Source organism: Heterocephalus glaber, unplaced genomic scaffold (assembly GCF_053883595.1).
Source record: "Heterocephalus glaber isolate CG9 unplaced genomic scaffold, H.glaber_assembly_v1.0 deba00001504, whole genome shotgun sequence".
Classification (NCBI taxonomy): Eukaryota; Metazoa; Chordata; class Mammalia; order Rodentia; family Bathyergidae; genus Heterocephalus; species Heterocephalus glaber.
Window position 1 is genome coordinate 17,396,774 of NW_028258324.1, and position 12,927 is coordinate 17,409,700.

The 12,927-nt window shown below is 44.0% G+C and overlaps 1 protein-coding gene across 1 annotated transcript in view; it reads left to right on the top strand.

Moving 5' to 3' along the window:
• Spsb4 (splA/ryanodine receptor domain and SOCS box containing 4) overlaps positions 1 to 12,927 on the top strand; it is an 81,558-nt gene that overhangs the window by 10,342 nt on the left and 58,289 nt on the right. The window contains exon 2 of the mRNA XM_004834347.3: positions 5,361 to 6,201. Within this exon, the coding sequence (XP_004834404.1) occupies positions 5,508 to 6,201 (694 nt within the window). The 5' untranslated portion in view covers positions 5,361 to 5,507. The remainder of the gene's footprint in view (positions 1 to 5,360; positions 6,202 to 12,927) is intronic.

Sequence of the window (12,927 nt, forward strand, 5' to 3'; positions counted from 1 at the left end):
GTTTGTGTCATCATACCCAGTTTCACCTGTCTCCTGAATTTTCTATATCAGTACTCTTCAGCTGCAGAAAATTTCATTATACAAGTTTATCATTAGTTGTCTCCTGTTTGCTCTTTCCTAATATTTTGCTATTACACACAATGCTGCATATTATGTAATATGTAAAATGTAATTTGATGCATTGGAGAATATATCTGAATAAATGGGCCAAGTGGTATTCCTAGGTCAAGGTCACGTGCATTTGCAGTTTTGAAAGATGGCCCCCATTTGCCATCCCCCAAGTTACAACAGTTAGCAGTCAGCTCGGCAAGGTATGAGCTGGTCTGCTTTCCCTGCCTATTTCAAGAAGGTGTTCGTTACCTTTTTGATCTTTGTTAATCTGATGGACAAAAATAGCATTTCATTGTGCTTCCCTCTTGTTACCTCTCATTACACCTTTCACATGGCTGCCTTCCAAAGGGCCATTGGTCTTTCTTTTGGTGTAAACTGTTGGGATCTTTTCACATTTTGTATTTGGGGATTTTTTCTACTCATTTGTGGGTGACTGTCAGAAATTTGTAATTTATGTGGCAAGTCTCTCCCCATATTTAAACACCAAACTCTAAATTCTTTTGAGTGTTTTTTGTTATGAGTCTTTATTTCCCATTTGGTTTGTTTTATGTATTTGCCTTCTCTTCTTTTAGAAATAAAGATTTATGATTTTTATAAAATTCAGTCTTTGAAATCATTCAATTAAAGCATATTTAATAATATGTGAAAATGTAATTTTAGGTGAAATAATTTGAAGAAGGCCCATGACACAAAATTTTTAAAAATTCACTCATATTTTATAGACAAAATAAGAAAATGAGATATAGCCACAGACTATGTTAATATTATGTTATTTATAATGTTTATATTAGATTAATAGTTAATGAGATAAAATGTAAGTTTCAGTTTTTTGTACTTTTTTTGGTATTTTCTAAGATTGAGAAATTGATTTAAGATTTTTAAATTAATTTTTTTAAGCATAGTTTTAGATTTATTAAAAAACTAAACGAATCACTTGCCTAGTGTCACAAGGCCCTGAGTTCAGTCCCCACACCACAAAAAAAGAAAAAAGGAATGGGGAAAACTAAATCCGTAGTATAGAGAGTCTTCATATCCTTGCCTCATTTACTTCACAGTTTCTCCTATAATTAACATCCTATGTTAGTGTCAAATGTTTATCACAACTAGTGAACAATATTGCTACATTATTATTAACTAAGTTCCTTCATTTTTACCTAAAGTCCTTTTTCTGTTCTCCAGGATCCTGTTCGGGATAGCACAGTGCATTTAGTTCTTATGTCTTCTTGGGCTCTTCTGGGCTATAGCATTGTCTCATACTTCCCTTGTTTTTAATGACCTTGACAGTCTTGAGAACTAGTCGGTATCTTGTGGGATGTGGCACTAGTTAGAATTGGTTCTGTGTTATTCTCATAATAATAAACCCACTGAGATTATGGGTTTGGCAAAGGAAGACCACAGAGATAAAGTGCTGCTGCATTATGTCATATTGAGGATATGTCCATATGAACAATGTGATAGATTAATATACTAGGTAATAATAAAATTAATAATGATAGATAATACAATGAGTTAGATTGGATTAAATTATTTATAAATTCTGTGAGTTTGGTTTTGGTAGTATTTTTCCCCAAATAACTAGCTTTTGGGTTTTTTAAAAGTTAGTTTTATCATTTTTCTATTTAATTATCCTTAATTCATGTATTTTCATTTAAAAAATGTATTAGTGTGAGATACCAGCCGTGATTTCATCTGAGCACAGCTTTAGAGGCATCCCATAGACTTTAATAGATGAAATTTTTAAATTATTTTCTAGATATTTTCAATTTTTATGTAGATTTTTTAATCTGAGTTGTCTAAAGAGAATTTTTAAAAAATGTCCAAGTGGTAGGGTTTTGTGATCCATAATTTTATGATTAGTTTCCTCTTCTTCTCTGTAATTAGGCTGTGTGTTATTTGTACTTTTGGGTGAGGTTTTATTGGTGGCCTAGTGTGTGGCAAGTTGTTTTGATGGTTCTGTGAGCACCTGAAAGGACATACGTTCTTTGCTGTCAAGGTATAGAATCTGATACGTACATCAATTAGACCTGTCTTATTAATTATGTAACTCTGGCTCTTTTCTGTGTGTTTATTTAATTTGGTCCATTGATCTGACACAAGTTAGAGAGGGAAATTAAAATTACCTGCTTCTAATGTGTTTCGGTCTCGTATTTCCTCTGGCTTTTGCTCTGACTTCTAGTGCTGTCATTTGATGTTAAAGCTTCAACTGAGGATCATATTCTTTATTATTGTATTCTCCTTTATCTTATTTAAAACCTTTTGTCCTGAAATCAAATTTACCTGCCTAATACTAAGGTCGTATTTCCTTCTTAATTTGAATTTACACTTGTCTAGATGTGTTTGCCTTTCTTTTGTTGCCACAATTCTTATTTCTTATATGTAGCTTTTGTAGCATATAGTTGGAGAGTTTATCTTGTTTCCCCAGTTTTAGAATCTTTCCTTTTTAGTAGTTTATTATGGCCATTCATTGACATGGTTACTATTTTGTTCCTAGTTTTACTATCACATTTTATGTCTTTTTTGCTTCAATTGCTCCTTAAAACAAAATCTTTTAATATATGGTCTCTTTTATTTTGCGTTGTGTTCCTTCTCACAATTTGGAATGTTTGTATTTTATTTTTAGCTCTGAAAGTTATCTTTATGATGCTAATGTAAAAGGAATTTAATCTTTTGTTTCAATAGTAATAGCTGTCTCTTCTAAAGTACACAACTGCAAAATTAGCTTACAAATGCAGTCACAATTTTTATCTGCTTCATGACACTTTTAAAATTATTCTCTGGATTTGCCAGGTTTTTTCCCATTCTTTTACTCTTTCATTGCTTCGATAGCATCTTTAATGTACACTGTGCTGATGCCTCTTCAAAAGAGGTGAACTTTTCTTGGATCAGGATTTTACAGGCAGTGCATATAGAGAAAGTGCCAGAAATAACTTAGGAAGACGGGATTGCTCCCTGGTTCACAGAAAGTTTGTCCCCAGGATTGTGGTAGTGATTTCTTTCAGTCTTTGCTTCTTTCTCAGGCAGTGAAGATCTGTAGCTGTGGGCTTCTCCCAATTCAGAGCCCTGGTGCACACTGCCTCACTAACGCACTTCTTCCTGTGAAGGTGGTTCCCATTAGCCCTGCCCTCCTCATTCTCCACCGTGTCAGCAGGAGCTCCCACCACCAGACTGCAGATGCTCTTCCCATTGTTATCCTGATTACAGCCATGGTTTTTCCCTTCAAGGATGCCAGCTCCTGCCTGGTGCTGCCCGCTTTTCCCCAGATCCGCAGCCACAGGTGTTTTCCAGAGGTGTTTTTGTCTGTCTTGGATCTTCACTGCTTTGGCTGCCCTTGACTGTTTTTGACAGTCTTTCCTTTTATGCTGTATTTCGGGTTACAAATGTGTCCAGTTTTGCTGAAGTGGGAGTTTGTGTTTCTGTTTTTCTATCTCCTTGACTTGAGGTGCTTCAGACATGAAAATGAGTAACTTTATTCTACATCTTAAAACTGTCTAGTGCTGCACATATTTATGTGTTCTGGTATTCTCTCAAACCAAATATTAGCCAGAGCTCCCTGAAAAGGGTAGGCATCAGCTGAAGCTGAGATCTGACAGTCGAAAGGAAAGAATGGGACTTGAGCATAAAACAGGAGGATTTAAAAAGATACCCACAGTAAGGTTGTCCATGCAGTGGGGTGGTGGTGAGGGGGCTGCTTTCCTTCCCCAACTGGATATTGGCTAGGGTGAACCACTGTTAGAGTAGAAGGTCATGCACATATAGGGCAATGCATGGAAAAGTCCTCTCTCCTCGTCTGTCTCAGGGAAGTTGCTCAAAGCCCAGCAGCTCTTTGACCAGAGAGGTGAGGAGGCACATGCCTTAGCTCAGAATGAGCTGCAAGGCTCAGTTCTGCTTTCCCGACACTCAGGGCCCTTTCAAGCACTCATATACCCTGAGTTCCAGCTGGTCTTCCGGTGGCAAATTCTTCCTCCTTGAAAACTAGAATCCTGCACCTGGGGATGCTATCTGGGGTAAATACTGTTAATGATGTTTAAATAACCAAAAAAGTATGGGTGCACTCGAGGAGAGGGTCCATGGGTGATGCCCAGAGAACAGAGAGGAAAATCTGCCTGCAGAGTCCTTTATAGCATTGTCTCTCAGATTCCCATTTCACAGATGAGGAACTGAGAGTCTCGGAGAGGCTTAGAGATAGAGCTAATAGGTGGAGAAGGATTTGGATGCAGTTCTGTCTGGACCCAGAGCTTGGACACCAGTTCCCTTACTTTCCTTTCCAGCCCCATTCATTTTCCTACAGAGACAGCACCCCATCCTGATTGTTTTATGTTTGATGATTGTTTTGTGTTTGTTTCAGTTACTCTTCTCTCCTTGCTGGCACCAAAAGTTAGAGGGGAAGGGTTTATTTGGCTTACAGTTCATAGAGGTTTCAGTCCATAATTGGCTGGCTCCAAGGGAGGAATGACAAACAGGTTTCACAGAGGAGAAACAACATGGCACACACAAGGTAGCAAAGGCAACAAGGAAGAGCTTCCCCTCGTCTTTCTGCCTCTTTTATCCCATCCAGACTACTGGGATTAGGGCGGTGCTAAACCACTCACTCATGTGTAGTGGTTTAGTAATCACACGCCCTTAATCCCAGCATCACACATTCCAGATTCAGCTACCTCTAACTGAATGAAGCTTTGGGGGGACATCCAAACCCAAGCCATAACAATGTTCATTTCCCTGGGTGACCTCATGGGGCCCTTCCCCACTGTCTTGCTTCTCAAGCCTGGCTCCATTTTAAGATGCTTTTTAAGCTCCCCAGAGTAGCCAGGTTTAGGAACCAATGACCCACACCCTAATTGTCTATGCCCACCCCCCATCTTGGCAAACCACAACTTCTCTAAGCTCAGTCCTTATTTCTAAAACCATCACCTATGATTGCTGTAATGCAGCACACAGACTTTGAAACCAGATGGCCTTGATTTGAATATTGGCTCAGTCACTTGTTAGCTGCTGATTACTTATCCTTACTGTGGTCTGTAAAATGGGAATAACAACATACATGTTTTCTAGGGAGATCTCACAGGTTAAGTGAGTTAATAAATCTAAATCATTAAGAAGAGTGTCTGGCACGTGGTAGATTCTAGTTTAAGTGCCAGATATGAAGATATTAATTAATTATTAATGGGCTCAGCCAAGGCATGGGCATAAATGAAAGGATGAGTAACTGGAGGTTGATACTGCTAATAACCGTGCTCTTTGCTTCCTTCCAGGAGCTTGGGCCTCTGCCACAGCCTGGTAGAGGCTGTGGAGGTCTACAGTCCGGAATTCCCTGTCCCGAGGTCCACACCTGGCTGTGGGGAGTGGAAGTTCCCGAGAGGTAGCGGTGGCCTGAAGCGGCCCCCTCCACACGGCGAGCCATGGGCCAGAAGCTCTCCGGGGGCCTCAAGTCGGTGGAGGTGCGGGAGCCCGCACTGCGGCCAGCCAAGCGCGAGCTGCGGGGCGCAGAGGCAGGGCGGCCAGCGCGGCTGGACCAGCTGCTGGACATGCCGGCCGCAGGCTCTGCGGTGCAGCTGCGGCACGCGTGGAACCCCGAGGACCGCTCGCTCAACGTCTTCGTCAAGGACGACGACAGGCTCACCTTCCACCGGCACCCGGTGGCACAGAGCACGGACGGCATCCGCGGCAAGGTGGGCCATGCTCGAGGCCTGCACGCCTGGCAGATTGACTGGCCGGCTCGGCAGCGCGGCACGCACGCAGTGGTGGGGGTGGCCACGGCCCGCGCCCCACTGCACTCAGTTGGCTACACCGCTCTGGTGGGCAGCGACGTGGAGTCCTGGGGCTGGGACCTGGGCCGCAGCCGCCTCTACCACGACGGCAAGAACCGGCCCGGTGTGGCCTACCCGGCCTTCCTGGGGCCCGATGAGGCCTTTGCACTGCCTGACTCGCTGCTAGTAGTGCTGGACATGGATGAGGGCACGCTCAGCTTCATCGTGGACGGCCAGTACCTGGGTGTGGCCTTCCGTGGCCTCAAGGGTAAGAAGCTGTACCCGGTGGTGAGTGCCGTCTGGGGCCACTGCGAAGTCACCATGCGCTACATCAATGGCCTTGATCGTAAGTGTGAAATGTGATGGGCTAGGAGGGCTGGGATGCAGAGGCTGCCTGTCCCTAGGGTTTGGAGAGGGAAGATACACGACAAGCAGGTGAAACAGCCGTTGGGATCATCCTCCAGCATAGAGTGGTGGTTGGAACCTGGACTTGAATTTTTACCTTCTTATAGGCTTGGTGATTTGAGGCTGTGGTTCAGTTTTCCTATCTATAGAAATGGCATGGTGATGGGACTCTAGCTCAGGACTGTCATGAGGATCAAATAGGATAATACTGTATATGTGCTCAGAGCATTGACTGGCACCTAATAAGGGCTTTGTGTGGTGATTCTCATTACAGATCTTTTAGGCTATACAAGAAAGTACAAAATGACCCAAGGTAGTCACAGCAGGAAGGTAACAGGAAGACACAGTTGCTGGGCTGAAATGCCATCCATGCTAGTTCCTGATGAGTAACAAGCTATGATCATAACAACTGTTGCTTATTGACCACTTGCTGTATTCAGGGACTGAACACTGAAATTCCAGGGCTTGCTGGCAAGCCGTTTGTTGAAGGAGGCAATAGCCTCTCGTCTCCAGCCGTCACCTCATGGGAATGAGAACTCTGGGTTGTGGAGTCTTTGGATTTTTCCAGGAGTACCCAAAAATCTAGATTATGTGAACTGTCCCAGTTTTTAAAGTGAGCAGCTGCTGAAAACTCTGTGTGGACAAGCAAAGCATCTTGGCACGTTGCAGACAAGCCCACAGGCTGCTGAGTTTGGCCCCCTGAAAACTCTGAGGTCTTATCTCATTTAATATGCACAATCATCCTATGAAGCAATTTAAAAATCAAAGTAACAAAAATGATTATTGGTTTTAGGAGGGCATCACTTGGGGATGCAGCCACTTGGCCTCCATATAGCTGCATGTCCTGTGTTGAATTCCAGCTGAGCAGAGCCAGAAGTCAGGCACTAACCATGGGCTTGCTCAGTTCCACACACCAGCCCACCAGCATCTGCCCAAACTGACTTCCTGCCACACGCCTCCCAAAACTGGGGACAGCACTTACCACCAGTGCACCAATTTATTCATTTTATTTTAAGTGAGAGATATAAAGCTGACAGTGAGGGAGCTCTCAGACCCCTTTTGAGAGATGAGGAAATCAAGAGCAGAGTCACAGAGTCAACATCAGGGTCCACCTCAAATCTGTTGGCCTTGGAAACTAACTCCTTTCCCATGTTTCTCCTTTGGTTGAGCAACTGATAGTAATACTCCAGAAAAGAACTCAGGGAAAAGCACTAACTCATGTGAAATTTTTATTTGTTTGAGCAAAGGGTGGACTGGTGGTTTTCAGGAATGGCAGGCAACAGAAAAGTAATGGGCATGCTCAGCTAGTTCCTGGGTATAATTGGTATCATTCTCGCTTGTATTTTATTTTTGTAGTTGCCGAACTAAGATTGTTGTTGACAGCAAGTGTTGCCTCATTTTCTCTGTGTAACTGGTTAAATCTTGCAGTGGATGAAAATGTCCTGATTTAGTCGTCACAGTGTCTGATGGAAAGAGCCTGAAATGCTCTTAGACATGGTGACCAGGCAAACCCCAGTGGTAAGAAAACACAACAAACACTATTTAATGGAACTGGAAAGTTTACTTAAAATTAATCACTGGACCAAAAGGGTGACCTTAGCATAACAAGGCTGTGGAGTCTGATGAGCCTTATTTCCAACTGTGTCTCCAACACTGAGTGGTTTTGTGTCTTTGGTGAATCACTTTAACACCATGAGACTTAGTTTACGAATCTATAAGATAGGACAGTTTTGAGTCCCTTTCTTAGCTGTGGTGTTATCTTGTATGTTGGCACCAATAATATGATAGCCAGGATTAAAGGCCTGACATTGACCCTACAGGGAGCTAGCAAGGCCAACAGTTAGGCCCCCAAAGTAGGCTTCCTCTTAGATATGAATTCATATCAGTTACTTGATTTTAAGGTACAATACTAAGGTTCTAAGAAGGTTGCAGCCATGGCTCTCTCATGAATGTTAGAGTCAGGAACACCTCTTCCCTGATGCACTGCTCAAGCAGGTAGGGGACAGAAAGGACAATTGTGTTCTGGACATCTTGTGCTCATGGGTCTTTCAGGTGATTGAAGAAATATGGTGGGACTGAAACTTGGAGTGTTTCATCTTCCTCTCCATTGTGTGATTTTTCAGTTAGGCAAGGGAGGGGCAGGAAGGATATTGTGTGATGCAAGTCCGAGACATCTTCCATTTGATAACAACATCAGCTTGTCTGGTATGCTCTAGTCTATACTCCAGATGGGAGTAACAGCGACTGTGTGGGCAGAGGTGTGAGTGCTCAGTTTGGCACAAGCCTTGACTACAGGATAGACTATAGGAAAGACTGCCAGGGAGTTCAGGATTGGGGTGGTGACTAGGAAGGGACTGGGTAATACCTATAGTGGGTGACACCATGGATTCCTGGGGATTGGGAACAGTTTGGCCCTGGGGAATCCCTGGGCAAGGAAGGTGATTCAAGGTGGAGATCTGAAGATGGAAAGAGTTCTCAGCCAACATTAGTTGTAGATATGGTGGAAAATTCCCAGACCCAGACTCAAATAGGGTACAGGAGATCAGAGTCAGACATGCTCATTCAAAAAGACAGGGCTATTCCCTGAGATTGCTTCTCCAAAAGATCATGGTGGGAGGGTGTTCTGTGAAAGGACCCACACAGACTGACAGACCCGGATTAGGCTCTCACCACAGTACTCAGCAGGAGGCCCTGGGCAATTCTTACTCCTCTCTCTTCACCTCAGTATTCTTTGCAAAATGGGGATAATAAAGCTCACCACCACAGAGCAGACACATACCAAACAGAGCTCTTTGGTTGGATGAACTAGGTGACGTGGGGCAGATTCTGAGATTCACCTATGGAATAAAAAAAAGTGGTTTTCACAGGGGCTTTTCCTCTAGTGTGACTGAAGTAAGTTAATGGATATCACTTTTTCAATATCTGAATTTTTAGGACTATAAAAGCATGGCTTAGAAAAGTGTTACCACACTGAACTCTGAAGCATATGTTTGTTGAGAACAAGAGCTCCTGACAGTGCAATTTACTATTGCAATTACATAAAGTTGACGAACCTTTGCAAGTGAAATTGTTCTTTCTCCATACCGTGTAGTGAAATGGCTCAGAATACGGGACTTTACTGCAAAGAGGTGCAGATCCAAGGGCTCTGCCCTCTTAGATAAGCTGAGAGGCATAGAAGCAAGTCCAGGCAAATGGATAAGCTGACTCAAATTATCCAGGGCCCAAATAATAATAATAGCAATAACAATGATACTAGTTAGCACTTATGTAGTGCTTAATCTTTCTGGTTTCTATTCTAGACACATTACAAATTTTAACTCATTTGATACTTGTAACAACCCTTTGAGCTAATACCTGTATTATAATCTTCAGTTTACTATGAAGAAATCGAGGCACAGAGAGCTTGAGTAAGTTGCTCAAGGTTACACAGCCAGTAACTGGAACTGGCCTAGTGGGGAATTCATGGAGACATTCACAGACCAGGCAGGGATAGAAGGACCAGGAGAGTCCACTCCACCTGGCTGTGTGGCAGTGCAGCAGAGGGCCAACGAGGGCCAACCCGGACCTTCCACAGCGAAGTGGATGAGGCCCTGACATGCTGTCTCTGTTGTTTTTCTTCCTCCCACTGCTTCATCTCCAGCCCTCAAAGCCCCTGGCTTACCACAGAGCTCTGTGGGGTGCTCTGAAAAGCTAAATTGTACAAAGTCAGGCCCAGCTGTGGCTGTGAATCAGGCATGCTTGATCACTAATAAGGGAATGTCTCTGAAAATGTCCCAACTGCTGTGAGGTTCGGCCCCCGGGGTGGGGTGGGGTGGGGTTAGGGCAGTGTGCAGGCCTTTGGAATCTGCTAGGCTGGTTTCCAGAATTTTGTCCTGTCTCCTCTTTCCACATGTTGGTGGCCCCGAGGGCCGATAGAAGGGCTTTGTCTCATGTCTTGAGTTCTTGGGTGGTAAATGCTGTGTGAGTGATAGCAGAAGAGAAGAGGCCAGACAAAGGGCCCTGGGGTCCCGAGCAGGGTAATATAGGAGAGTTAATAATCACATTTTTTGTCAGATACCACCCATGTTCTGTGCCCTGGGCTGTTTTACTCATTTTTTTTTTTTTTAACTTTTTAGTGTCAAGTTTTTGAGGCACTATTACTGTTACTATTCCAATTTTGTAGATGAGGAAACTGAGTCTTGGAAAGGTGGAATATTTGCCCAAGGCCACACAGTTAGCAAGCAGTGAGTCTGTGCTGAGGTCCAGGTAGACCCACTCCCCTGCCCAGCCTCCACAGGCTCTGTGCCAGCCTCTGAGGCCCGGCCTGCCCTGCCCCGTCTGCTCAAGCATAGCTGGACACCTCAGAGGGCCTGTCAGCATTCAGGATTGGCTTCTGGGCTGTGAGTGGAAATGCAGGTATCTTGGAACTGACCAACTGACTGAGAAGGCCTGTCCATCTGCATCAAGCAGAGGAAGCTGCATTTCCAGACATCGTTCCTAGATGGTTTAATCGATCTGCCAACAAGTATTTATTGGCATAATAGCACAGTAGAGGAGACTGGCAGCCAGCCAAGGCTTCTGGTGTTGATGAAGGCCAGAGTGAGTTTTCTACCAGGACACTGCAAGGACACCACTCCCTTGTCAGAGCACTCCTCCTGCTCAGCAGTGAACCCACCACCTTCCTGCTCCATGTCTATGCACTTTAATGAGATGGCCATGTCCTTCCACCTCCTGACATCTGGACTGGCTCCTCCACCAAGGTCCGTGCCTGGTGTCCTCTTTATCCCTTCCCCTGGTGCCATGTCCTGACCCCAGCTCACTCTCAGCACTGTCTTTGTAGCATCAGCTCAGCACTGAGTCTGCTCTGCCCGTGCTCCCATTCACTCATTCCATGTAGGTTGTCCTTTTTCCTCAAGTGAGAGGAAGTCCTCAGGCAGGGATGGGGAGCAGGAATCATATATGGGCAAGTAGGGACTCCGTATTTATTTTTAGAAGGTAAACTGTCCATTTGGTAACATTCAGTGCTACAATGTTGCATAATGAAATACACTGACCCATACACCAGCTCCCCAGCTCCCCTCTATCAGCACTTTCTTGTATGTCCTTCCCAAAATATTTACAGCAGGAAATGTTTAGGTCCTACTGTAAACATCCTTCGGAATCTCCTTTTCCCTCCCTAATGGATCTTGGCAATTATGTATCAGTTAATGTAGAGGTGCCTTATATTTTACTAACAGATTCATGTGTTTTTGTAGTATGGTTGTATCATAATTTAATTATCTAGATCCCTAAATTTGGACAGTTAGGCAGTTCTCCTTAAGTACAAACTTTTGATCTTAAATTTGAATCCATTTGATTTCCATTTCTTTCTTCCCCCTTCTGGCCATTTAACTGTCTCAAGCCTCAGTTTTTCCATCTGTGCACCAGGAATAATTGTGCATATATTGCTTGGTGCTGTGTTAGAAATGAAGCCTGGCCCAGCTCATGGCTCACTACCTGTAGTGGGGAGGAACTGTCACTGTTATGCTTATCCTGATCTCAGGTCACACTGCTGAGCTCATCCTGAGGACCTGGTGAATGCTTGTGAGTGATGTGGTGCTTATTTTATTTTATTTTATTTTATTTTTGGTACTGGGGATTGAACTTTGGACCTTGCGCTTGCATGGCAGGCGCCGGAACCACTGAGCTAAATCCCGGCCTGCTTAGTTTAAAATACAGTACAATCAGGTGAATTCGATACTAAGAAGCCACATACATTTGGATACTAAGATTATTTGTACTGTGCAATCCAGTCTGTCCTCACTTGGCGTGAATGTCAACGTAAGAACCTGGCATGCTTACCTGCACAGAACAGACCCATAATATGTGTTTGTCGTTCTGTTATTGCTGTTGCTGTGAATGCTAAACGAGATAGCTCTTTGAGGTGAGGATGCATCTTAGCCTTCTTGGCCACCCCTCTCATAGCACCCCATGGATCAGAGAACATAGTAGGTGGTCAGTAAATTAAATCTGTGTTAATATATTGGCCTCTCACCACCTGAAGAGCTTTGCTTTTCTCTGCCACAGTAGGACTCAAGTCACAGTTGGCTGGAATAGAGGGTGCTGCCTACAAGCTGCCAGCCCCCTTGAAGTCTGACCCTTGTGTGACCCATTCCCACCTCTCATTGTATGCTTTGCATAGCACATCTGTCCCCATACACCGGCCAACTGGAGACTATGTGATGAGCCAGGCATTTCAATTCAGAATCCCCACATTCAGAAACTGGCCCCTGTTCTTTGTTATCCACAAAAGGAACAGACCTTCCACTGAAAAAAAGGTCTTGCTTAGCTGCCCTGGCCCTGCTTTGTGGGAGAGTTTTCATGTTTAACATAGTCCCCAGTAGCTTCAGACAAATCCTCCCTGTAGTAGTAAGACTTTGAAATTCAGCATTTGAAAGCAGGCTTGGTCAGGACAAGTGTCCCCCTGGGCCACAGTATGGTCTTTTGGACAACTGGGGCTCAGGGATCTCATAGCACTGGACTCTAACTTGCTTCTAATGAGCCGTGACCCTGAACCAGTCATCACCTTAGGGTGCTCATCTGAAAACTAGGAATTTATTTTGCAACAAAGTAGGGCCAGGGCAGCTGAGCATGATCTTTTGTCAGATCATGGATAATACATTAAATATTGACTGGTCTAGTGCCTGGC